This window comes from Vanellus vanellus (assembly GCF_965231255.1).
Source record: "Vanellus vanellus genome assembly, contig: HAP1_SCAFFOLD_33, whole genome shotgun sequence".
Lineage (NCBI taxonomy): Eukaryota > Metazoa > Chordata > Aves > Charadriiformes > Charadriidae > Vanellus > Vanellus vanellus.
In genome coordinates, this window is record NW_028128339.1 from 2,979,951 (window position 1) to 3,006,539 (window position 26,589).

At 52.6% G+C, this 26,589-nt stretch overlaps 1 protein-coding gene across 1 annotated transcript in view; it reads right to left on the minus strand.

Annotated features, from left to right (window-relative positions):
- Positions 1 to 592: 592 nt before the first annotated feature.
- LOC309684591 (electroneutral sodium bicarbonate exchanger 1-like) overlaps positions 593 to 26,589 on the minus strand; it is a gene marked incomplete at both ends in the record, with an annotated part of 155,351 nt that continues 129,354 nt past the window's right edge. The window contains 23 exons of the mRNA XM_082500477.1: positions 593 to 680; positions 1,191 to 1,288; positions 1,707 to 1,841; positions 1,942 to 2,115; positions 3,379 to 3,447; positions 4,898 to 5,149; positions 5,746 to 5,907; positions 6,261 to 6,374; positions 7,077 to 7,238; positions 8,131 to 8,236; positions 8,339 to 8,584; positions 9,471 to 9,604; positions 9,739 to 9,913; positions 10,403 to 10,494; positions 10,659 to 10,805; positions 11,239 to 11,326; positions 11,700 to 11,857; positions 11,989 to 12,098; positions 12,245 to 12,433; positions 13,382 to 13,542; positions 13,733 to 13,868; positions 14,272 to 14,415; positions 15,098 to 15,179. Of these exons, the coding sequence (XP_082356603.1) occupies positions 593 to 680; positions 1,191 to 1,288; positions 1,707 to 1,841; positions 1,942 to 2,115; positions 3,379 to 3,447; positions 4,898 to 5,149; positions 5,746 to 5,907; positions 6,261 to 6,374; positions 7,077 to 7,238; positions 8,131 to 8,236; positions 8,339 to 8,584; positions 9,471 to 9,604; positions 9,739 to 9,913; positions 10,403 to 10,494; positions 10,659 to 10,805; positions 11,239 to 11,326; positions 11,700 to 11,857; positions 11,989 to 12,098; positions 12,245 to 12,433; positions 13,382 to 13,542; positions 13,733 to 13,868; positions 14,272 to 14,415; positions 15,098 to 15,179 (3,222 nt within the window). The remainder of the gene's footprint in view (positions 681 to 1,190; positions 1,289 to 1,706; positions 1,842 to 1,941; positions 2,116 to 3,378; positions 3,448 to 4,897; positions 5,150 to 5,745; positions 5,908 to 6,260; positions 6,375 to 7,076; positions 7,239 to 8,130; positions 8,237 to 8,338; positions 8,585 to 9,470; positions 9,605 to 9,738; positions 9,914 to 10,402; positions 10,495 to 10,658; positions 10,806 to 11,238; positions 11,327 to 11,699; positions 11,858 to 11,988; positions 12,099 to 12,244; positions 12,434 to 13,381; positions 13,543 to 13,732; positions 13,869 to 14,271; positions 14,416 to 15,097; positions 15,180 to 26,589) is intronic.

Sequence of the window (26,589 nt, forward strand, 5' to 3'; positions counted from 1 at the left end):
GAACAAAAGAAAAAGAGAAACAGAAGAGGAGGAGTGAGATATTAAAAAAATAGCACTGAAGGATGAAGCGGCAGCAGTCCCTCTACTGCTACAAAGCGGCAACAACCCACACACGAACACACGGAGGCGGAACACCACCGAACTCCCACTGACTGTCATGTGCACCTCAGTTTGCTGCTCTGGAGAGAGGGAATGCCTGAAGCACACCAAGGACAGCTGAAACCATCGCCGTGGCTTAAAGGGGAATCCGCCAACTGGAAAACAAAATAAAAGCGGTTTCTGCCCATGTCTGCGTGGGCACATCCCCGAGTCACGTTCTCACGCCTCTCCTTCAAAGTCAAGATTCCTACACATGAAAACTGGAGTTGGGGGGAGGGAGGAGAGAGAAAAGGAGGGAGAGCGTCATCAGTGGGGCTGCTGCCCCGCTCGTGGGACCGCACCGGCAGAGAGGAGCTGGTTCGTGTGCCGCAGCCCTCGCCGCTTGCTCGGCATTGCCGGCAAAAAAATACAAAAAGCCGTAGGCACGTGCCACCGCTTGCAAAGGAGCACGGCCACGTTCCCACGCGATCCTTTACCTCTTTCCTCCCCCGATTCAGACTGTTTCTGTGCTCATAGTGAGAGCCTTCCACATGGTTGTTTTCGACACCTCATCCGAGATATTAATCTCCGAAGGATCAGTCCTGCAATAAATATTTGAGAGCGCAATCTGTGACTGTGGGAACTGACGCCACCCAGCGCATCAGCACCAGCAAGAGGAACGGGGGGGAGGAGAACCAAAGCTGCGCATAAGCACAGCAGGTTGGGCGGGAGGAGGAGGTTTGGAAGGCGAGCCGGAGAGCCGCAGAGCTACAGCTCTGTGCAAAGGCTCTGCACAGAATCCCAGACTGGTCAGGGCTGGAAGGGCCCTCTGGAGCTCCCCCAGTCCCACCCCCGCCAGAGCAGGGGCACCTACAGCAGTGGCACAGGACACCTCCAGGCGGGTTTGGAATGTCTCCCGAGTGGGAGACTCCCCCACCTCTCTGGGCAGCCTGTGCCAGCGCTCTGCCGCCCGCCCTGCCCATAAATTTGCTCTTCCCGCCAAGCTGAGTGCATGGCGCTGGGATGCTCAGCAAAGATAAACGCAGTGAAAATTCTGCCAACCCCCTTCAGGCTAATCTTGCCGGGGGTCCTGCTGCTTGGTGGGGCTTTACCTGTCGCTGCTTGGCTTTGGGATATCTGCGCTGCTGGTCTTGCCCAGCTGCAGCCGAACGGAGTTTGCAGCAGCAGCTTCCATCATCTCCTGGGACTCCTGACATAAAAAGGGACAAATCAAAGTTCTCTGTCTATGATCGAAGTGGAGATAAACTGAACACCCAGCAAAACCCACGTGCTGCCCTCTCCTTCTGACCTTCTGTTAGCGCAGCCGGGGAAAGACCTTTCACTCCAAACATTTTGGGGGGGGGAGTTAAAACCACCCTTATGAGCAAATCTTTCCATCATAATTATAATGTTTATTATAAATGGCACCTTTAAAAATTATACCGCTATTCAAGTGTTAAGCTCACTGCTAATTTAAAAACAAGGTTATGATGCGGGATCCAGGCTGTCAGGATCTATTTCTATTGAGTTCAGATCTTCCCCCAACATTTCAAGAGAAGCTGTGACGGAAAGAGGCAATCTCAGAGCCCGAGGGAGACATCCAGCCCCGAGCACCCAGCAAGCATCACCTCTTCTTCTTTGGCTTCATTTTTGGCATCAGCCAACTTCTTCGTGCTTTCTGGCATAAGGTCATCCAAAAAGCTGAGCTCCCGCTTTGAGAAGCAGAAGTCCATCACTTTCCGGACAAACACGAGAGCCAAAACCTTCACAAAATAAGAAGGGAGAGGGGGTGAGGTGTGAGATGATGCTACGTCTCACTCCGACGCTGCAAACGTCCCGCTGCCGAGCGGCACCGGCTCTTACCATCATGGGAAAGATGATGGCAGCACGGGACACCTTGATGGCCCAGAGCAGGACGAGGCAGATGAGCTGGATCATGGTGAAGAAATGCACTTTCCGCAAGGGAACGTGCCGCAGGTAGATGAAATCCGGCTGGTGTTTTGCCGGCATCCAAAAGAGCTTCAAGCGGTCGAAGAACTGCAAAATAAAAGCAGAAAAGTTACCCCTTGGGGCTGCGGAAAGTTTCCGGCCCTGTTGGGACGTGGAAGGAGTTTTCAGGATCTCGCGTGCAGTGAGAAATCCTGGATCCCACTTTGTTCCTCCCGGGAGCAGCACCCGTTTTCCCTTTGCTCCATCTATAAACCGGTGTGTCCATGAGAGCTGCCCACCACATTGCAATTATTCCACGTCCTTCTATTATAGAATCACAGAAGGGTTTAGGTTGGAAGGGACCTCGAAGATCATCCAGTCCCACCCCCTGCCCTGGGCAGGGACACCTCCCACCAGCCCAGGTTGCTCCAAGCCCCGACCAACCTGGCCTTGAACACCTCCAGGGATGGGGCAGCCACAGATTCTCAGGGCAACCTGCGCTGGTGCCTCACCACCCTCACAGGAAAAATTTCTCCCTGATATCTCATCTCAATCTGCCCTCTGTCAGTGTCAAACCATCCCCCCTCGTCCCATTGCTCCCCTCCCTCATCCAGAGTCCCTCCCCAACTCTCCTGGAGCCCCTTTAGGCACTGGACTCCCCGGAGCCTTCTCTTCTCCAGGCTGAACACCCCCAACTCTCCCAGCCTGTCCTCCCAGCAGAGGGGCTCCAGCCCTCCCAGCAGCTCCAGGGCCTCCTCTGGCCCCGCTCCACCAGGTCCATGGCTCTCCTGTGCTGCAGCCCCCCGAGCTGGAGGCAGCACTGCAGGGGGTCTCCCCAGAGCAGAGCACAGCAGAGGGCACAATCCCCCCTCGCCCTGCCGGCCACTCTGCTGATGCAGCCCAGGATGTGGTCGGCCTTCTGGGCTGCGATCGTGCATTGCCGGCTCACGGTGAGCTTCTCATCAGTCCGCACCCCCAGGTCCTCCTCAGATCATCTCACCCCCCCTCGCTGTTCTTCTATAAAAATATATTTTTAATATATTCTATTCTTCTGTTTGTTATTTGGCATTTCTCAGCCCACTGAATCCCCCAGCGAGGATTCCCACCGGCAGTAGAAATCGCCTTCGCTTTGCACTGAATTCCCCCATTTTCACCACACCAAACACTGCCCTGTCCCAAACCGTGACGCAGAGCGCGCTGAACTTGCCTGGTCCTCCCACCCTACGTACCTCCTGTGCCCCCACCAATCTTTTCCTTATACAAAATACTTTCACTGCCTGCTTTTGGGGAGGTTTTCTCCCACACCACTGCTTTTTTCCTGCGTCTCTGGAGATGACACAGCAGGGAGCTGCACGCTGTAAGAGTCCATACCTGAATCCCTCTGAGTGACGACACGCCCATGTAGAGAAAGACACCGTAAAGCACAGGCATGGGTATAAACTGGGAAATTAAAAAAAAAAAGAATGCAATAATTTATTTTTTTAATTGCTTTTTCAGTATTAGTGCTTTCTTCTAGAGGCACTGCCTAAAATTGCCTAAAACTTTCCAGTTTCCACAGGGTTGGAGATGTGTCACCTCTTAACCTGTAGAGGTTTTGTGCGTGCGAGTGAGTGAGTGAATGCTCTGCTTTAGGCTGAGCTTCTGAGTTACGTTTCATTAGAATAATCCTGTTTTCCTGAAAGGTTGGAGGAAAATAGACCATTTCACCCATGCTACTGTACACCACGTTCTGTGACGGCAGAAGAACATTTCTACACATTCTTGCGGCAACACCCAAAAGCGAAGTGCCTCCTTTTAGCCTAGAGCTGAGGTGATTTTGTGGGAGTGTCCTGGTTTGAGAGACACAGGACTAATTTCTCTTCTAATGCTTGGGAAAATCTTCGCTTTTTTAGAAGACTCCAGTGTCTGAATTTGTGAAAATATTTACTTTACAGCCAGCTATGGTGTGTGGGTCTCAAGGTCTCAGTGTTTTCGAGCTCGCCAGGTGCAGGGATGAGGAGGAGCGAGACCCGGGCACTTGACCCAAGCTGGCCAACAGGATTATTTCATACCATCAACATCACACTCATTATAAATTAGAAAGTTTGCTGCGAAGTTCTCTCTCTCCCTTGATGGCTGCCATCCTGAGAACTTCGTGCCCTGGTGCCGGAGCCCTGAGGCCTTCCCTTCCTCCTGAAGCCGTAGCGCTCACAGTGTCCCACATTTGCTGTCCACTGCTGGGAGTGCACAGCTTCCTACTGATAGAATTGGCTGAGTATAATCTTTGCATATTCTGTATTGGTGTCGGGATCAATATCAGTTCTTTAGTGCTGTTAATGTTAATTATCTAATCTTATTCTATTAAATCTGTTTATAGTTCATCTCTCGGGTTTTCTTGTTTTTCCCAATTTCCCTTTCCCAGGTGGGGAGGGGTCATCGGGTGATAGAATGATTGTCTAAATGACAACAAATTGTTATGGGTCTCTCAAACCGTAACAGGGAGGAACACACAAGGAAGCCCACGGGGATGATTTTGGTGTGTTTAGCTACTGGGAAAGGCTGTTGGGAGGCATTTGGGGGAGCCAATTGCATCCCATAAGGTGCTGCCTGCTTGAAAGAGAGCAGTGTACTGGTCTGAATCCGCTTCATCGGAACCCATAAACACAGGTGGGCCTGAGAGACACCTGGGAATTAAAGCAGTTGTCCTGCTCGCTTGCCTCGAGGACACCAAACTGGGGTGTGAAGGGCTGGAAAGTATAACTGAGGCTGCTTCCCACCGTGGGCCAAGCCTCAAGGTTTGGGATTGCCTCCTCCTCTGCTCCACACCTACTCAGGCCTGGATGGAGGGGATGTTTTTTGTATAACCTCCAAAAAGTTCACGCTTGTTGGGCGTTTTGCATTTTCCTCTTACCTTTAACACCGAAGTGAAGAAGACAGAGCAGCCCATGAGCACAAAGATCATCAAGCCGGTGACTCTCTGCTCTCGTATCCCCAGAAACTTGGGTTGTTCTCCTGGAGCTGAGCAGCCAGACTCCACTTTGAGGCTATTCACGTGGGTGATGGACAGGACAGTCGCAGCCACAAACCAGGGCAGCCCCATCACAGAGCACACCCCGAGCATCACGGCCACCATGAAAAGGTCCAGGTGGTACCCGCATCCTTTCTGTGGGCAGCAAAACAAGGAACAGAGCATCTCACAGCACAAGAGCGAGGACAACGTCGCGACTCAGACTCAAACCCTACTTGGGCGCAAGTCACCCTCTTGAAAATTTAAGAGAAGAATTGGCAAAAATAAGGATGGATCCGGTCTGCGCAAGCACCTTGCGTGAAAATCTGGCAGGAGTTCAGACCAAGTGGATTTGGGAGGTTTGTGCAATAGCTACTTCTCAAAAAAAAAAACCAAACAAAATAGACTATTTTCATTCATAAAGAAAGTTCTACCACTGGCAAGCAAGGCGTGACCCCGAGTTATCCCTGGCAGTGTGTCAAAACAGTTCGTTCCCCCAGCTCCTGCTGGCGTTTTGAAACAAAAACACGCTTCTATAGTGCTTGAAAATTAATTTGTTCCTCCAAAAGATTGCTCATCTGAACTGCCCTCGTTTGCTCCCTGTGACATCACTAATCCAGCAGAGCATCCTGCCACACAGCCTGACATTGTCCCAAACCAACGCCTTCACAAAGCACTTGGCATAGGAGCTTCTCCCCACACCTGCAGCCCAGAGTGGGGTGGGGATGGGGTCAGCTCTTGCAGCCCCTTACCTTCAGCTTGTGCTCTTTCCTGTTGACAATGACAGCCGTGATCTGCTGGTCCATGAATATCAAGATGGTGCAGAGCAGAGCTGGGATGGGCGCGGCCAACACCGTCCACCAAGGGTTGGGCCCTATGGGGTTGACCAACCACCCGCGGTCGTCTCTGGTAGGCTGCAACAAAGCCAAAACACACATCAGGATCAACTCCCAGCCCAGCCACTTCACTGGCTTTGATTTTCCTCTCCATCGCTGTGCCGCCTCATCTCCTGGCCCTGCCTTCGTGTCACCCTCTCCTACGGGGTTCAGCAGTGCCAGCGTCCTCGTCGCAAGCACCTATAGATACTTCTGTAGGTATCAAGTTTTGGGGCTGGCGTCTTCTTTCCAGAAGGAAACAATGCATTTGGAGGTGGAAGAGGAGATGGTAACACCACCAGCATCTCCAGACTCAGCCCTGTCCTGTCCCAGCATCACCTTGTGGCATCCCCAAGAGCTGAAAGTGGCTCCACACCAAAACACCCCATTACCTTGAACATGTGGGGGACGTGGAGCTTCGGCGACGGGATCCCAACCAGGAAGTCAATGAGGACCATGACGACGATGGTGAGGAAGACACCAAAGTCACTTACTGTGGACCGTACCTGGGGCAAGAAAGCAGAGCTGAAAGGGACAGCACAAACGGGGCCATATTGTGAGATGGAAAAGTTAAAGACATCAACAGCATTAAGGCTGGTTAACAAATTCCCACCACTCTGAGAAGATGCAGCCAAATCCCTCGGTTAGATACTGTTGCTGTGTTTGTACCTGCGAGATCTGGTGTCAGGCAATAAAAAAAGTTTAATTAGGTGGAAAAGGGTCGTTTAAATTCAAACCCTAAAAAAAAGCCAATAACTTAAAAAATAAGGAAACAGACATCTGCCACTACAGCTGCACTCACAGCTACAATGGGAATAAGGCACTGAGGCATCATTTACTCCTCAAAAGGAAGAAACAGTGTCTTTTGTGTCTTTTTCTATGGCAGTTCCTCATTTGAATCAACTTTCCCCTTGGGCACACCAGGTGAAAAAAAAACACAAACAAAAAAACAACAGACAACCAACTTTGGAAGACCCGATTTCCCACTGCCTGGGCAAAAAACTGCTCCGGGGCAGGTCACGAGGCAGGTGGGAAACGCTACGATCGTTTTGCACTCCTGGAAATGAGTGAGGGACATCCAAGTTTGGCCTTCAAGGTCCAATATTTCCCAGTTTGACCAAGTGGTGGCAAACACTGCTTAGTGCTCCAGGAAAGCCATTTTGGGAAATGAGTGTGGAGACTGCTGCTGGCCACCGTCTTCTACCTACTCTGGTCGGGAAGTAACGGCTGGTCTTAAACTTCTTCAATAAGCCCGACAGGACAAAGGTGGAGAAGAAGAGGATGCAGCACCAGAAGAGGACATCGGGCGTGTAGGGGCCATCGTGTCCACAGGCAGGTCCACGAAACTCTCCATGCAAATACCGACATTCCTGGGGAAACAGAGCATCAGGACACAAAGGTAGTGCACATGCGGCAAGGAAACCTCGGATAACTAGGGAGTTTGGAGGATCTTGCTCCAAGATCTGTGACCTCGGGATGGCTGCAGCTAGCGGAGATTTATATTTAACGATCAACAGCAGCTGAATAAGTGACACATGGAACTACACAGACAGCGGAGAGAGGAGATGTGATGGGACACCGTACCACAGACCTATGGCACATCCTCTGCTTGAACAGCAGGTAACCGTGGCTGAAGAAGACACCAGAGGGGAAGGAAACACTGGAAACTCTTGGGGACGGGGAAGGAGGGAACGGGGAAGGAGGGCTAAGACAACAGCGACAGGAAAGGAGAAGAGACAAATTGTCCCTTCCCAGGGTCGGGCTCACAGGACACGGCCAAGGGGGGTGAAGATGTCCATAAGAGCGTCCCACCCTGTGCCTGAGCTCTGATTCCAGCAACAATGGCCCAAGGGGCTGCTCAGACATGCAAGTTTATGCACGTACCTTCAGACAGCGCTGAGTAAGAAAGCAAGGCCTGGAGTTACTAGGAACCAATTAAGGAAGCTAATTACAGCCTTCAAGCATGAACTGAAGTCCTCCAACTTCTCCAATAACCAAAGCACCCACTGAACCTTGCTCCCAGACAGAACCACTGTCCTGAGGATAACAGTTATTGCCCACCATGTCGGGGATGAGGTGGACTCTCCTTCCCAGGCCCAAGGGGGTTAAACCCAAACCTTAGACTGAAGTAACAACTTTTCAGAGCAGCACTGGCACAGTTGGAAGCCCATCATCACCTGAAGGGCTCTGAGCTTTGCACCAGGCCAGTGCCCCTGGACCCCGCGGCCGCGACACGAGGAAGCAGTGACTCGGGGCACTTACAGTCACCGTGAGGTTCTCCCAGGTGATGCCAGACACATTGATCTTGTTGCTCTCCCAGAACTGCAGGGTTTCGTTGCTGGGATGGGTCGGTGCCTCACACTTACAGCTGGGAGGAGAGAAGCCAAGACGGGGGTGAGGGGAAGGCGATGGAGGTGCAGCCCTGAGCTCCTGCCAAGGGGCAGCGGCGTTTTAGGAGGAAGAAACCCACTAGGAGATGGTGAGGAAGTCCAGCTTGCTGTGCGTGTGCACAGGGTAGGTCACTCGCAGGTGACTCAGCTTCTCCAGAGCCTCGTAGATGAAGATGATGCAGATGAGGGAGGCGAAGGCTTCTTCGGTGAAGCGGGTGATGTAGCACACCAAAGAGCTAGCATCGGTGGCCACCAGCACTATGCAGAAGAAGGCGGTCCACAGCCCGATGCATGCCCGGAGAGAGAGATAGGAGAGCGCATAGTCCCTGGGAAAGCAAAAGAAAACGCAGGGTGGAGAGGGCAGCAAGAGACTCCGAGCCGTGCCTTCCTTCGGGGAAAGTCGGCAGCAATTCAGGAGTGTGTCAAGGCTGCGGATGGTAAATGCAGTTTCCGCCTCCTACGACAGACAGCCTCGGGGCTGCGGCACAGGGTGTGGGCCCGCAGGAGGAGAGGCTAATTAATCCTTATTTAACAATGACCTTGTGTTAATGCCTCGGAGGCTAATTGAGGTCAGGTCCCTGTTGTGGAAGGTGGTATTCTCCCACATCACCCTGATGCCCTAACAGCGAAACCGGCTGGGTTTGCACCCAGTTACCTGCTGCCAGCAAGTTGGGGCTTCATAATAAATTTAATTGCAATAAGGGGGGTTAATCTCCCATCACAGTTGCCACAACAAAAAGACTGTCATGGAAAATATCCATTTTGCCTGAAAAGCTCCTGCTTTCTCAAAAATCATCAAAACATTGGACCAGAAAACTCTTTGGATATGTGGGTAAAATATATTTCCACTTCCAGCAAAAATCATGCAAAAAAGTGCCCGAGTTTGTACTGAGAGGAAAGCAAATCTTCCCTCATTCCCAAACCAGAGTCATTTGTCTCATCTTCCCTGTGCAGCCCATCTCGGGCATCCACATCCTTGTGGTTTCTCCTCCTCCTGCTCTTTCACTTTAACCCTAAAAACCCCAAACCACCCATCCATCCTTCAGAGACCAAGGGCTCCTGCACCGTCACATACTAAAGCAGCAGCGCGTGATGTCTGTGACACAGAAGACAACTTAAATCTACCAACTACCACTAAGAAAAACATCCTTTCTCCATCCCTGCCTTCTTCCAAAGGCGCTCGCAGCACCTGGCCGCAGCAGCCAGCCTTACTTGCAGAATTTGTAGAGGATCTTCTCGAACACGAGGACGGGGCCGGTGCTGCCGAGGATGGTGAGAGGTTGGCCAGCAAAGAGGGAATACACCACGCCGGTCATGGATGCGCCCAGCAGCGACTCCATGGCACTCTGTCCGGGGAAGAGAGGCAGCAGTGAGTAATTAAATTATTAGGGGGAAAAACACAAGTGCAAATTCACTGCAGCAAGGACTTCTGCAGGAGTTTTGTCCTCCCCTGTGCCACCCAACAGAGAGAGGTGCTCACTATGTGGCCGTTGGTCGCCTCCCCCAGCAGTCCCCCGAAGGTGATGATGGGGGACATGCAGGCACAGTAGAGGAAGAGGAAGGACGCCAGACACTGCAGGCTCAGACCATCCCGAAAGTCACTCCAGAACCAGGGGGCTTTTCGCTTCACATCCCGGATCAAACCTCCAAAGAGCCTGGAGGAAGGAAAAAAAAAAAAATAAACCATTTTTGTGGAAGACCGCATTAAGTTTTCTTGGCTGAGGAAGGACAATCACAAGCACAGAGTAACTTCTGTTGCTAAAAAGAAGTCTCCTTCTCCCATTTTAGCCCCAGTAGAAACTGAGGCATACAAAAAACCCCTCCAACAAAAAGAAAAAGAGACCAAACCTGAGAGCCCACCCCCTCTTATTGCAACAGTCCCTCACTTTGAGAAGCAGCAGAGCTCTACCTGGAGGTACTTACACATCTGCTTCCACCCCAAAGCAAGAAAACCTGTGTGCAACCATGCTGCGGCTGAGCCCAGCTGCCCAAATCTCCCACCCACCCAGCCCAGGGGACCAAGCTGGGAACCTGGAGCCCCTTCACTGACCCAGTTCACCCCAAAACTCTGCTAGAAGGGAGGTGCGCACTCAGATGTTAGGGGCAAACAGAAAAACACCCCACCAAACTATTTCAGTTCACACCTTCCTGTCCGCTCCAGTTCAGGACCGCTGTGCTTCTCCGGCTTGCTGTGAGAAGCGCTGTCATCGAGAGCTTCTGGCACCTTCCTTTTTTCCTGTTAAAATGGAAATAAGATAAAGATATGTCTTTGCAGCCACTGGCTTGTTTTGCTTTTTGGGCTGGGTACGTGACCTGTGAATTTGGGCCCCTGAGGAGCACCCCCAGCCGTGCTGCCCTCCTGCCTGTCCCCCTCGTGCCTCCTTCTGCCGCAGCACCCACCTGCGAAGGGACGTTTTTCGGGGGCTCAATTCGGATGGAGGGATCCCACTCTCCTGGCGGCAAAACCATGACCTGATCCAGAAACTCATTGATGCCAGCCACCAGGTCAGCCCGGTTCTTGGCTTTATAGGCAACGTCGTGGAAAACCTGCCGTAGGAGACAACCTGGTGAGAGGACGACCCATCTCGGATGTCCTAACCAGTGCAATAAGCTCTTGGCTAAATGCAAGGTCATTTTCCGCATATCGCCTGTTGGAAATGGCAGGAAATATTCCCCCAAAGGAAAAATCTGTGCATCACAGTATTTGTAACCATCTCCACCAGGCTCCCGTCCCCCATGGCACACCACAGCCTTCTGCTTCAAGAGGAGAAGTTTCACTGGCCCTGGCAATGCCACCACTGGGGACAGCGTGCTGGGGACCCTGGGGAGAAGGATGAGGCGCGGGCTGCAGCCCAGGTGGGATTTTAGCCTCCTGCAGGCAGCTAAGAGGGACAGCAAACCCTCTTCCTCACTACTACAGAGACAGGGAGAGGTGAAGCCCCCAAAAAATGACCCAGAGATATCTCTTATCTCGTCACACCTCATCCGTCATGATAGTAGCCATGGACCTGCCGATCTCATGGTACTGATGGGCTTTTCCTCCTGGTCCAAGCAAAACAAACAGGAACCTAGGCAAGAAAACCAAAATGAGAGAGAAGAACATGGCCTCACTCAAAGGGCGCCCAAGGAAATCCCTGGGAGCTCCCAGCCCAGAGCGTGGCTCCAGGGGGGACGTGTAGGCTCACTGACTCCAGTGATGAATTTGAAATGCATCAAAACCAAATGCAAATTTGAGTTTGGGGCCAACTTTCATTAAAATTGGCCAATGGGTTTAAAAGCTCCAGCAGGGAAGGGAGAAATGAAAGCACGGAGATGTGGGTGGGAGAAACGTGCTTGCTCCCACTGGCCGTGTTCCCCTGGGACGCCCAACTGATGCGTGAATTTGGTGTTTTGTTGTGGTGGTTATTTTTTAAATAAAAACTTTGCACTTCTCGTTCAGACCTCGTTGGGATGGGAACTTCCGTCATGCCCGAGAGGAGGACAGCCGGGCTCAGGCGGACAAATGCCACGATGGGCTGGCGAAGGAAATCCAGCTCTCCTACGAGCACGTTGCACGCTTCAGCCCCGGTGGGAATTTTCTTCATGAAGCGCAGCTCCGCCTGGGCACGACAAGGGATTTTCAGCCATTACCCCAAAAGCAAAGCCCACCGCACTCTGCAGAACACTCTGCAGCCAAGTTTGCAAGAGCAAATCTGGCCCTAAAGGCGTAAGAAAGCTACGAGTGTCTCACCTTGCTTAGATCCATCGCATGGCTGTCATGGTTCACCCCATTTTTAGCTTCTGCAGTGGTGGGAGATGGATGAGGAGTGAGTGTTTGGGTTGGGAGGAGAAAGAAAGACACTGAGAAAGACAGGCAAGGAGCAATCGGGACACTTCTCCTTTGCCGGGAGAAGTCTAATGTGGCCAAAGCCCTGCAGAAACCTTCACCTGGTGCCAAAGCCTGGCAGAAACCCTCACCGGGTACCGAACCCTGCAGGAACCCTCACCTGGCTTGCCGAGGGGATGCACGTCTAACTGCTTCTTGCTCATGTCAGCAAACGAGCAGACGATGGGGAGAAGGTTGTTTCTTTTCTTCTCGTTCTGATGGTGATGCTTCTTCAAAAGCACTTCTCGAACTTTCGCCCGCGTGCGCTCATCAAACTCCGTGGACTGCTCTTGCTGGCCCAGGATCATATCTGGAGATGGCAACGGGAAACGAAGCCATCAGAGCAGAAAGTCCCCAAGCCCCGACCCCTCAAGCCCCCGGCGAAGGCTGCGCCACGCAGGATACCCTAACGCGGGCTCAGCCTTGCTTAGCAAGACGTTTTAATGCAGTTCAGCCTTTGCAGCCAAAGGAAGAATTCTCTTTTGCTAAAAGCCATCATCAAAGTGCTTATTCATCACTCCGCTCAGATAATTATTCCCCATCCTAGATAATGTGATTTTTTTGCCCGATCTGGCGTTTCTAGACAGACTTTCTAGACTCGACACATGTCAACAAATTATAAGCAATCTCTAGCACAGACTTTCCCAGAGTTTCCTTTGCCCATCCACTGCAATTTGCCAAGCCCAGGGAGAAATGTGCTAAGAACGGCCCCGACTTCTCCAGCTCTTGCAAGGGCTGAATGGAGACCTGCCAGTCAAAGATAATTTCTCCAAAGCCGCTTTTTCAATTAACTTCAATTATCTTCCCCACAGAAATATGCTGCTTGGTCACCTGCCAGATAAACTCTGCCTTTAAAGCTCTTAAATCCTGGATGTTAAGGCAATAGGAAAAAAAAAAACCAAGAACAGGAAGAAACAGCTTGTAGTAAGTAGCTTATTTAAGGAGGTTCAGCTCTTACACAGACTCCGTGTTCCTGAGAGCAGCCTGCCAAGCCCTGACATTCCTTTCTGGCCGGAGAATATTCTCTAATCGCCTCTCTGACCCCACAAATTGCTTTCAAAAGGCTCCCATACTGGGAGAAAAAGCTGATGTGACTGTTGTACACCCAGTCTACATCCAAAAAGCAACCCACAATTTAAAAACACAGTGGAGGTTCTGGAAAAGGACGTGCCATTGGGGCAGGGCTTGATACGGGAGTGAAGGGCACCACGGCAAATTGAGCTCGGCCGTTCCCAGCGGGTCGCAGTGCGCTCAGTACCTGCGATCTCTTCAATGCTGTTGGCACAAACATCCAGCAGCACCATCCCGTTGCTGATGCAGCTCCGCAGCTCGAAGAGGCTGTGCAAGGACAGCGTGGCCACGTAGGGCTTGCTCCAGCGCTCGCCACCATCTTCCACGTCCTCCTCAAACTTCAGCCACCTGCGGACATTGGGCACAATCAGCCCCGTTGCAAGAAAACAGCCTCAGCTCTGCAACCTCTTTGGTGCAGCTACGGGGCGGCAAGAGGAGAAGGCTCCGCGCATTGGCACCTGCAGCTGCAAAGCTTCACGTCCCAGAGAGCGGAAGGCAGAGCCCACGGCTGCCACCGCAGCCGGTGGCAGGGATTTACCTTGCCGTTTCCTTCCACTCGGCATCTTCACCCGCCTTCAGGAAGATCTCATCCAGCTCAGTGAACAAGTGGTGGGGAACATGCTGCTCGTCCTCCTCGGTGCTGAGGATGAACTGCACCCGCTGGGATGGGGTGTCTGGGGGCAGAAGATAAATCCCGTTACCACACCTGCATTCGACCCGTCACGCTCATACGCAAAGTGGCCATCGATCGGCACCAGTTCAGCCCTAAATATTGGGCTAGCCCCTCTCCCCCGGGTCTGGCCGGGCTTGCACAGAGCCACGGAGAAGGAGAAGCATCTATTGCACGTCTGCATAAGGACGGGCCACTTTCCTTCCCCACGTTTCCATTTTTAATGGCAGGATCCCTCTAAGGAAGACCAGCCTCAATCCATTATGCCTTCAACTGCCTCCCAAATAATGCCACTTTCCCTCAGAAGAACAGCAAACCACACAAATCAGCCACACAGACCTGCTTGCAGAGGATCCCGGCACCCACACAGCCCCGAGAAGGCTCGTGAACGCTGCGGCGGGACTTACAGTGGTAGCCCTGCTCCATCGGGGCACAGTCCTTCTCCCGTTCCTTCTTCCGATGCTTCTGGCGGTGGGGTTGGTGGTGCCGGTGGCACCGGTGGCTTTGCCTCACCAGCGGCATCCGCACGCCCACGGACAGGGTGCGGTGGCCTGCGAAAAAAGCAGTGTTCGCATCACTCTCGATATTGTGGAGACGGTTGACACCGCTGCCACGATTAAACCAGCGCATCCATCCCAGGAGGAAACACCAACTTCTCTTCATTTTAGTTTCACTGCATCCCTGAATGTCAGAGACATCCTTTTTTCCAAGCCTGTTTAACTTTGCAACAATAGAGCAACAACAAGCGATGGCTCCGGGTCACCTAAAAGTGCCCTGAAAATATCAACCCTTGTCTAAAATTCCAGCTTTGGCTGGACAACACTCAGACCTGCTCATTAAGCAGCCACAGAAGGTAATTATTTTTAAAATCTTTGTATGGCACAAGGCAACAAGAGGAGATCCAATCAGTCCTGTGATAATGAAGTCTGGAACAAAAAAAAAAGAAAATCACAGCCCTGTGTCTGCAGCCATCAACTTATTCTCCTGACCTCTCCAAGCCAAGAGCAGCCTCTGAGAAAACAAGCTGGGAACTACCCAGCTCTGTGGCCAACGCTCACACCGCAGATGCCATGGGGGCTTTTTCCCCTCTGTCTAAAAGCCATAATATTAAAACAATGTGAAAATAACTGTGCTTGTTTATTTGCAGGTGATGCATACGCTGAGCACAGGACGTGGCAGGGACTTTGCGCGACGGGAAAACGCGTGGGGCTGGTGGCACCTCTCCCGACTCACCTTCCAGCTCCTCCTTCTCATAGTGAATAGTGACAGCGGTGCTCGTTCTTCCCTGGTCAATCACCGCCTCCTCGTCGTGTCTCTGTTTAGTGAGGAGAAGAAGGTACAAGTTGGGGCCGGGTGAGGAGAGCTCCCTTACGTCCTCCCAGTCATCACCCATCCCTGCGGCCACGCGAGCCCAAGAGCATCACACCTCTGTGTGTCTCCTCCTCCAGGCACAGCCCTAAAAACACGGACTTGGAGGTTTTTATTCCCATACCCAAATAAAACCACCTGTAATGTCACCTGTATTGTATATACCGTGAGTCTGGAAGGCTTTACTAAAAGGGGAGACAGTTGAGTGTTTCAAACCAAAACCAAACCTCCTGCTTCGTTCTTGTGGTTCCTTTCGAAAAATTAAAATTAAAAAAGGGATTTCCAAACTGGGGTGGAGTGGGGTGGGGGAACCCAACTCCACACTTTTGAGCACAGCCAGTTTCATTCTCCAAAAGTGATACCTGCAGGACTCACTAGATGGCACTTGGCCACAGGACATGGCCACCATCAACCTCCAAAGGCCCTCAAGAACCTGCAAGGGTGAAGCTTCGACTTCAGCCCAACCAGGCTCGGGCTTCTCTTGCTGCAAGCCTGCTTTCCACACAAAACTGCGTTTTTCTCCTCAAAAGAAAAGCCAAAGGCTAACAGCTAATGCCCTCCTTGGCTGAAATACCACTGCCAGTGCTGCACGAAGAGCATCTGTGCCTTAAAAGCCAAAGGAGAATTACAGGCGTTCTCTTCTCCCCTTGCCCCTGGGCTGGGGAAGGGCATCACCGGGATCACCACGCTCAAAGAAATAAAAACCCAACCACGTCTCACACTCGAGTCGCAACTGCAACTTTGAAAGGGCCTCCAGGAAACCCTTCTCTTTAGAGAAGAGCAAAACACCAGAAATCTGCTTTTTATCCCCCAAATCCCTGCTTCGACTGAATGGCATCACCTGCCGCCGCGCAGCAGCGACGCTCGGGAAGCTCACACCTCCCGCTCACCAGTTAATTTAATGAGCAAAAGGAACAAACGTTCCCATCTGGGAATGAGTTTTTTCTGGCCCCCGAGTACTAATTTCAAAGCCGACTTGCTGTGACCTCCCCGCCACCTCCCGGCACTCGCCCGTGTCACCCGGCAGCCGGATTATGACACGCCTGTGGCTTTCCCGTCCTCTCTCCCACGCCGATCTCCACCACCCTCCGTCCCTTCTTAGCAATGCGTCTACTCCCCTCCAGATTTACCGGAAAAAAAACCCAAAAACCCAAACCCCATCCTCAGAAAAGGCACGGGACAAAAGGGGCTTAATCAAATCGCTTTAAATGGCAATTTTAGTAAAATCATTACTTAAGTAAAACACCAATTTGAATTAAATCACAATTTAAGTAAAATCGCCACCGAAATAAAACCCCAATTTGAATTAAATCACTGTTTAAATTAAATCGCAACTTAGATACAATCACAATTGAAATAAAATCGCAATTTAAATACAATAGCGAGCTTGAGTGTGTTACAGGGGTGTCAGAGTGGGAATAAAGGGAGCGATTTGGGCATCACAGCTCCCCAAATCCCCCCCGAGCAACATGGGGAAAGTCTGCTTCTCTCTCAGAAACCATTTTGGCTCCGTGCTCCCACCCACGATGCTAAACCTGCCCCCGGCAGGGCACAAAGCATCGTCCCCCCGCATCCTTCCCTGCTCTGGTGACATGCCAGTGGGATTTTGGGAAGTCTCCCCCCCTTTTGGGGGGATGCGCAGCCCCTCGGCACAGCCCTCCCACCTGTAACTCTTCCAGAAGTGTCATTTTGGGACCCTCCTCCTGCTTCATCCTCAAGTTGGTCACCGGTTTTGGGGGATAACTGAGCCTCCAGATCAATCGGGGGACCAAACCCTCCGACTGCAGCCCAGTGACTCCCAGTCTGCACCATCTCCAGCACATAAACAGCGACCGTTGCTGGGATCGGAATGTTCAGGGTGACCCCGGCAGTTATTTAAAGCCATACACCCCAATACTGATCCCGCTTGGAAAACTTAGCGGATGGGGAGAAACCTGCTCTGTTTTGAGGAAAAACTATCCAGAATAGAGAAAAGGGGTGGAAACGCTGCATCTCGGCAGGGCAAAAGGTGTTACACAGTGTTTGGGTGTATTTGAAAGCCCAAACTGCCAAAAGACCACGTGAGGCACAAACCATTGGGGAAATGCCCGTTATGGGGCAGCCCTGATTTTCATCAACATTTCCTGCATCAAATCAGGGTGTTTCAGGGAGGTCTCCCTTCGGCACAGCCTCCGTCCCTTCGCGGCTTCCATAAACCCTCGTTAGACAGACCAAGTCCTATGCCGTACGGAAATGTCCAGGGAAGCCCCATGTTTTACTCTCCTCGCTTCCGCCAGCTATCTCCAGCCCTACTTTATGTTCCGAGCGGAGCTAATCCCTCATTTCCAGCCTACAGATTCATTTGCTGTCATGAACTTCCTCCCCGGCGCTGCTCAGCACAAAGGTTGACAGCCCCGGCTCGCCCTGAAAGGCGACATGGGATGTAAAATAACACAGCGAAGGAGGGTGACAACGAGGTCTAATCCTTTAAAATCCCATCGGGATCCAAGCTCAGATCTCTGCTGCTTTTTTATTATTTAGTATTAAAGCTTCAGGCACAAATACAGGAGAAAGAAGCCAAGCGGGTCCGTGGCAAGACACTCCGAGAATCCCATCGCCCTTCCCCAGTTGTTGCAGCAGAAATCGCGGCAAACCTCGCACAGAGATGCCACCGAAGGAAACGGTGCCACTCAAAACCCTCTTTTTCCCGATTAAGACACCCAAATGGACTCAGAAAGGTTATTTCATTGAGGAAATCGCTGGAGGATTTAAGGATTTAATAAGTCTATGGGATCTGTGGATGTGTGGGCTTGGGATGGGACGGAGCAGGACAGAGAGATGCCTCCAGAAAGCAAATTATCCCATCCCAGGATGGCTACCAGCACTCAGACGCTTCGCCTTCCCTCTTTGTCCTTCTCCGCCACTGCCAGGCGCTTGGAAAACATCAAATCATCGAAACTGGGCTGGGAAAGGGGATGGCGAGCTCACTTTTGAGTTTCGGAGCAGAGGGTGTTGTTCCATCTCAAGAAAACTTCTCCAAATTATTATTTTGCTGCAGGGTTTTTTTTGTCCCAGCAGGAGAGAGAGGGATTTTTGACTGTCCTGCCTCAGTTTACCTGTCTCAGTGCAACTCCCCCAGTTAGAAAGAAAAATCTTTCCCTGGGGAAGCTTTGGTGTAATTGAGGATGAGGAAAAGCACAAAGCAGAGGTTCAGGTCCGGCTTTGAGTCCTCCCGGTGCCAGGGGAGGCCAAAAGCATCGCACGAGCAGGCAAACTTCCCATCTCAGCCCCCTCATTCCGTCACTCGCAAGCTGGACTGGCCACCAGCAGCAGGAGGGAGGATTGATGTAATTAATCTCGCGCAAAGTGTAATTAATAACACTGATCCCAGTGTTATAAGGGGATGAGGGGCCAAACTGGGGGAGCTGCTCTAGTGGTGGAGCAGGAGACCCCCCTCCTCGCCCCTCTCCATCTCCATCCTACCCAGACGAAGCCACCGGTCCTGTGGCTCCCTCCTTTGCTATCGTGGGGGTCAGCACCATCCCCTGCAGGGACCCCTCCGGCTCCTGAGCCAGGATTTGGGCTGTGACGGGGACTGGACCCGGGAGAGGACACATCTCCAGAGCCCCAAAGTGGGGCTGTGAGGGGGGGACACACGCAGGTCACAGCTGAGCATCACCAGGACATGACCGTCTTCCCTTGCTGGCAGAGACGCAAATTCCTCTCAGTCTTTCCCGTGAGCTGTAATTTCAGGGCAGATTAATTAATTCCCCACCTCTCGTTTGCCCCCGAGAGCACCTCCTGCAGCTGGGTCCCATGGGTGCAGCGGGGGGGCGGACAGGCCCTCCCCCGGGCCAAGGAGATGCAGAAAGAGGGGGGGACCACCCAGCCACCTCCTGCCTGCACCCCAACACCGGGCGCATCCGTGCAAGCGCCCGGTGGGACAATAGCTGAGGTGACCGGGTGGCATGGGGCTCTGTGGGGACAGTGGCCTTTGTCCCCCTGCTCTGAAGGGCCACAGCATCACCAGGGGGTCACATCGAGATGCGGAGGAGGGGGGGTCTGGTGGGGAGACCCCCAACAGGCATTGCCCAGGTGCCTTCCTCCCCTCCTCACATCCCTCCCGCACCCAACTTGGGTACCCCTCGCCTCCCCCTTTGAGCCCCCACCCCTCTGCCTTGCAGATGCCTTGCTGATGCCTTACACCCCCTTTCAGCGGCCTGCTGTCCCCCCTCCTTGCACACCCCCAGCACCCTATTTTAGACACCTACCACCCTCCTTACCCCCTCCAACCTTGCAGATGCCCTTCACTCCCCTTTCCATGGCCCTCACAGCCCCTTGCAGATGCTTTGCCTCCCCCATTCACCCCCACCCCCTGCTCCCAACGTGTTTCCCCCCAGCCATGAGAAATGCCGCAGTGAGCAGCCATGGAGCATTCTCCAGCCACACCGTCGGCATGGCCCGCCCGGGGGTACCAGGCATCGCCCTCCCTGCCCTGGTGCCGCTGCCCCCCACCTGACAGCTGAGGATCCCATCGGCCCGTTGCTGCTGGTGGGCATGGCGGGGCTGGGGGGGAGATAATTGCTTGATAACGATACTCTTAAGACATCTAAACAAAACACAAACAAAAATCACTACGATCACAAAAATGAGTAGGTTTCACAATAGGCTTTGCAGCTGTCAGCTCAGGGCAAACTCAAAGCCATGCAAGATTTTGTTCAACCATCCGACTTCTATTGCCTCTCGTAGATTTCTGCCACCCAAGTAGAAAACAAATTAATTTTTCTTATTTTCTCTTTTGACTGATTCCCTGTCCAATCAATACACCAAGGAGGAGATCGCGTGTAATGCCATTCTCCGTGTTCTGCCGTCTTCCAAACTGAAGGGAACTGCATTCGAGAAAGTGCTCGAAAGCCCAGCAGTTATCGCCTCTGTTTTGGACCCGCGCTTCAAGGAGATGCAGTTTCTCAGCCCCAGCCTGAGAAGCGAGTTGCACCAGCCAGTGAGAACCACGCTGTTGTGGGTTTGCAACCACCAGTCCCCATCTGCCACCCAGTCTGGGGTGCCAAACTCAGATTCCAAAGCCACGGGCGCAGATGCCGGCAGCCAGCTGCCTGCTCGCAAGGACCCATGCGCCAGCGCCCCGTCTCAGAGTAGCTACGACATCCTTCTGCGGTAGGACCCAATGGAGAGCATGCCCGAGATCCACCAGCAACTGGAAAACTACATCCTGGAGCCCCTCTGCAAGCACAGCACCAGCTGGTGGAAGAACGAGCATCGCTTCCTGGCCGTGGGGCGGCTGAGCCGGCAGTACCTCGCCATCCCCGCCACCGCCCTTCTGCCAGACCAGGCCTTCGCTGCTGGGGAAAGCGCCCTGGAGCATCGGTGCACTGTCCTGGTGCCGGAGAATCTGGTCCAAATTCTGTTCTTGCATCCACATTCTGATTTTTTAGAATCAATGTGAAACAGCAACAAGACTTGGAACAGGAACTGGCACGTGGAGCCCTTCCCTGGGTCAGTGGGGGGTTAAATCAACCCGCGGGGTTTTGGACACCACAGTTAGATAGGGTGCCGGGTATTTTTCCCAAACTCCCGCCTTTTTGGCATCGCTTGGGCAGCACCGGCAGTGAGGAGCAGGCTTAGGGAAGAGGTGTGAACACGCCGATGCCTCTTCTGACTTTTAGGGTAGTTTTTTTATAAATACAAGTGATGGGAAACAAAAGGAGAATGTTCGTACCCGCTCTGCAAAGCGGGCGCTTCGGGGAAAGAAGTTTACCATGGCCCAGACCTGAAGATCAATACTTTAAAGACAAAACAGAACCAAAATACAGATTTGCTTCAACCGGGCGGGAATATTCAGCCACACAAAAAAAAAACCAAACCAAACCAAAAAAAAAAAAAAAAAAAAAACAAAGCCATGAAAATCAGGTGGCCTGGCAACGAAAAGTAAACCTTTTCTCCCTCCCGGTACACCGCCAGCAGAGACCAGCCCCCTTCTTTAGATGTCATTCCCTGAACTAACCCAACCACCATTGTCACTGCCAAACGCTGCGTTATTTGTGCAAACAAACACCGATGGGCGCTACAGCGCAGCACGAAAGGCCAACGCCGACTCTGGCAAATAACCAAGAGGCCTCGCAGACATCCAATGCCTTCACCCGCCCCAATCCTGCTGCCGGCTTTGTCATGGCAGTGCCGCTGCGCTCTCCAGTGGGAAAACCAACCCGGGAACAGCACTGTGTGGCGCAGGCCCAGGTTCTCCTTTGCTTCGCACCACCAACCGCACAGAACGGGTTTTGACGGCTTCGATTATTTCTGGCTCAAACCCAGCAAGAGCAGCCCCAGGACTTGAACGTTCAACAGCTCAATTTAATAAATTGAGGAGAACACATAAAAAAAAAACCTTACTCCTCTCAGAAGAACAACAAACCTTACTCCTATCAGAACAACACTAAAGCCTAAAACTAAGAGCTAAAAGATGCCTAACTAAGACCGAAAATCTACACGTCACTATCACCTAAGGGGGAAACACTATTAAATACAATACCTTATTCTCTGCTGTTCTTATCTTCTGGGTCTTTCTGGAGCGGGGGTGACCTCGTGGTGGTGGACCCTCCACAGAGCTCAGGCGCTGCTGGAGGCGAGAGATGGTGGGTGGGGTTTACTTAGTGGTGGAAAGGGACCTGGTTGCTGGGCTGCACCGGCAGTTGCCCAGTTGCCAATGGGAGGAGGTCACCCTCTGGGCTTCTGCCGGCTTCGCCGCCCTTTGAAGACGTCCCCAGGGCCTTCCGATCCTCCCGTGGGCGATGGTATTTCACATGCGCGTTCCTCCCGTTGACTGTCCCAAACACCCTGGAAGGGAAAAAACAAACGGGGATTTTTAACTCCTTTTCTAAGAAAAAAAAATTTGTTAGACGACGTTTTATTACTTCTAATTTTGTGAGTTTCTTGTGCGTTTTGCTGCGTGGTGCCACACAGTCTCTGCCGGTACCCCCGGCTGTGTGGGACCTCGTTGGTTAAACACGGCAGATCATTGGGGATTAAAATAGGAGAATTAACATCACGATGGATCAAAATCGGGTCGGACTGAAACTCCAGTGGCTCTGCGTGGCACGAGCAATGTCGCTTGGCACAGCGACTGCAGCGCAGGAGCCCTCGGGCCGCAAACCGCAAGAAGGAACTTCAGTGGAACCTTTTTCTCAGCCAAACAAAGGAGAAACGCTGGGATTCTCACCCAAGGAGATGAACCGCCCTGAGCCTGTAATGGAAGGAAAGGGCCTTCAAAGAGAGAGAGAGAAACCGTTGTGGCTGCAGTCAGCGGGAGACGGGAGGAGGATGGAACTGAGCAGGAACAATCCCGACAGGTTCGTTGCTCCAACAGGCGCAGAGGAAAAGCGGCTATTAAACAAATGGTGGTGACAACACGTGGCCATGTGCGGCATGGGACAGGTGCCCCAACACCTCAGGGAAGAGACCGTGAGGCCTTCAAAGGCACAGGAAAACACAGTGGTTTCAGCTAAAAGTCCAACAAAAGCAGCAGGTGGCGGCGGGACAGTGGGAATCCTCCAGCTGCCCTTAGTTCTGCTCCCCCCCAGCCATCTCAGAGAGTTTCCATCTGTTTGAGCCCAAAGCAGTGAGTTTCAAGAAGAAAAAGCGAGCAGCTCACCTTCCACACTGCCCGCAGGGAAACCCAGCTGCATCGCCTGCGCCTCCAACCCCGCGCGGAGCGTCCCCGGGATGGCGGGAGGGACTGCCTGTGCCACGGGGCGTCTTTTCGCTGCTCTTCTGCTTCTTGGTGGGCCCAAGCCGGCGCCTCTTCTTTGGGCTGCAACCAGCCTGTAAAGCAGACAGCTTGTGCTCATTTCTCCTGCTCCTCAGCAAGGGGGACAGCTAAAGCGAAAAACTGGCTGGAAACATCCCCAAACGGCCCAGGCAGTGAGGGGTTTATTTGTGTGCTGGGTGGAACGCGTTCTATCAGCCCCAGCCTGCCCCACTGAGCTCCTCTGAACGCTAAAACAGCCAAAACAATGCTGAAATTCGACGGGGAGGATGGGGTGCAAAGACAGATGGTGAAAGCAAAACCATATTATTTCTACTGTCCTCAGCAGAACAGTAGAATTACAGAGAACTGAAGGGACATGCTTACCCAGTGTCTGCCATCAAAAAAACCCCTAAATAATATGTATTTCTGTGAGCCACATTTCTGCTTCCTGGCAAGGAACATTTTGGCAAGACCCACACAGAGGCGGATCACCGGCAGTTCCTGTGACGGAGCACTGGGACGTCATGAAACATCCCCGAAAATCATCAGAAGCAAGTTTAATGCGAAGGGGATCGTTTCCCAGAGCCCGAGACAATGCGTCCATGGGGCATCTCGCACCCACCCCCGGCAGTTCTCTTACCTTCTCTTCAGCCGCCTCCACCTCATCCGTGCCTCGCTGGAGCCTTTTGGCTGTCTGTCCTGGTCGGGTGGCGCCAAACCTGATGTGTTTTTTCCAGGTGTAGTAATATTCCACACACTGGGCCACGGTCTTCGTCTGAATCTGTCAGGAAAAAAACAGAAGCGATCGATGAGGGAAATACTGCAGGAAAACACTGAAGGCACAGACCCACAACAAATCTATCCAGTGCTCTTTGTCTGTCCCCCCCTCTGTCTGCAGTCCCCACAGCACAATGCACAGGTGAGATCAGGCCGAAAACGAGCCCCCTTCTTCTGAAAGGGCCATAAAGAAGCCTTGGGAGGGCAGAACTGTACGTTATACGCCGATGGTCAGCGGAATGTGTCATTATTCTTTTAATATTTCCCATATTTTGTACCGGAGAGATTAAATTTCTTTGGTAATTACACATTAGGAAAATTATGTTTCGTACCGGTGTCTTTTTAGCATGAAGCTGCATCCCAAGGACAGGATTCCGACACGCCGTTCAAAAGATGACTTTTCTGGGTTAAAACTCCCCTCCACACTAACAACCCGCAACCCGCCTTGGTCTAACGGCTTTACCTTCTTCTGGATCAGGTGGAAATTCTTCTTATGCACATAAAAAGCCTCTTTAAACAACTGCTCCTCCAGGGGCGTCCAAGTGTCTGAGCCTGGGAAGAAACAGCCACGTGCAAATGATTAGACCACTCGCAGCCTACCTGAAATCCGCACAAGTTATTCATCACACATCCACATCTCTCCTCCTGTGGAAAGTGATTAGCCAATGCCGCAGGGAGTTCGTTAGCACGAGCAGTTATGGCTGCCAGCAGAGCTGCCGTGAAGCCGGCATGCAAAAGGAGGAGCGTACAGCAGTGTGGGGCATCACTGTACAGGACAGCAGTGAGCTGGAACACAGGGACAAGGCACTCCCCATGCCAAAAGACCCCTGGAACAGATTAAAACAACTATTTTCCCTGCCCCGAAGAACATGAACCGTTGCTCGCACGTTTTTAAAAATCACTTCTTTCAATCAGAACAAAGGGAACGGCAGTACCCGCTCGCATTCCTGGAGAAGCAACAAGCTCTGCTTCCACTTTACCTGCGTAATGATAATCAGCCAGGGGATGGGATTCAGGTCGCTGAGGTGCCCCAGACTGCAACATCTCCAGACCCTCCTGCAGGAGTTCAGAGAACAAGACTTAGATTCCCCCTCAGGAGGGACCTCAACTCTTCAGCCCACTGTAGGAAGACGGTGCTCAGTCGATGCTCAGCAACAGCGCGTCGGGGTCACCTCCGCCCACGGCAGTCGATGGGAATATTTCCTCAATCCACACTGAAGTGTTTTAAGAAACCAGAACCCGCGCAGATCTCCGGGGACCAAGCTGTGGCACCCCAACGGCCACTGCTCGCTGCTGGAGTCCTTCTGGGCTCGTCCCTGCTGCAGGCAGAGCTGCCTGCAGGAGTAGGAGGACTTCTATTCTCCAAATTGTCAGAATTGACAAGAGACAGAACAAGCTCTTATTGATACACAGGGTCTGTCATCCCACAAGACCTTAATGCAGACGGCGGCCAACAGGCAGCACGCAAGAACTCTGCCCCTTTAGCAAAGGGATTCGAGCCTGCGGAACAGAAAACTCAGGAGCGACTCCCAGCTCACCCCAGTAATTAAGTCTGTCCTACTCCAGCAGGAATTCGAAAATAGCTGCTTCTTACCAGGGCTTCATGCAGGCGGTGCAAGGCGTGCTCCAGGTTGCCTCTTCCCCCCGGCACCACATTGGAGCAGGCGAAATTGAGCAGATTTGTCACTAGAAATGCAACAAAAACCAACAGAAAGTCAGTTCCCATCAAGAAAGAGGAAAAGGTACGATACAAGGCCGAGGGCAAACAGAGCACACAGACTGGAGACCCAGAAAAGCCACTGCAAAAAAGGCAGGTTATCCACTATCGCTCTCTCTCCCTTCAGAGCAGCTTTGGGACCAGAAGCTCCAGAGACAGATCTCCCCTCTCCCGAGGTCGCTGCAGTTGAGGTGGGACAGCTACAAACACCCCTGACCGTCTCTCCCAGAGGACGCGACTGAGAGTGCCACCAGTTATCTGTTCACTGTCCCATCAGATCTGAGCACCCTCGGGTGCTACCAGCCACGAAGGCAGTCAAGGAAAGGAGGGAGAGGGTCCCAACGGACAAACAGCTGCTGTGAAAACGTGCAGTTTTCGACCCTTAGTATCTCGGGGGGGAACTGACAAGAAAAGCGTTAAGAGAAACCTCTGTCCTTTGTTTCCAGGTTCGTTGCGATGTCTCCCCAGGGCTTCCACACTAGCGACGCTCCCTCCTCCTCCTCCTCCAACCGGGATCTGTCCTGCAGGTCTGGGATCTCGGCCTGAAAGTCGCTGCCAATGTTGACATGACTGAAATTGTTAAGGCAGAGGAGGTGAGGAAGGAGAGCTGGGAACAGCACGATAGCACGCACCCGCTTCGAAGGAGGGGACGTGTCAGGTACGGCAGTTATTTCCCAGCACAGCATCACCAACTGCCCTCTGACAACTCCCACAGCCCCTTCTCGCCACCAACAGCATTACCGTTCCACCACGTGAGCCCTTTTGCGCCCCATCGGGCAAGAAAATTGCAGCTTCCTTCCTCAAAAGCCTGAGCAAACTCGCAAAGTTCACTCCGAGACCGACAGCCAGCAGCAGAAGAGCTGCAACGGTGGGCCAAGACCACCGTCGGAATGTTGTGCAGAAGGCGGGAGGCCGGCAACCGGCATCATGAGGTCAGCCTGAGTGGCAAGCCCAGCCTGGGCTAGCTCTGGCCATTTCTGGCCAGCACAGGGGTATACTCCAGCCAAAAATAACCCTCCATGACCCTCCGCAGTGCTGTGGGGCAGTGGGAGAAGTGGCCGATCCACAGGGAGAAGGTCAACGGCAACAGCGAGGGCTGGCAGAGCCCCAGCGCCGAACCAA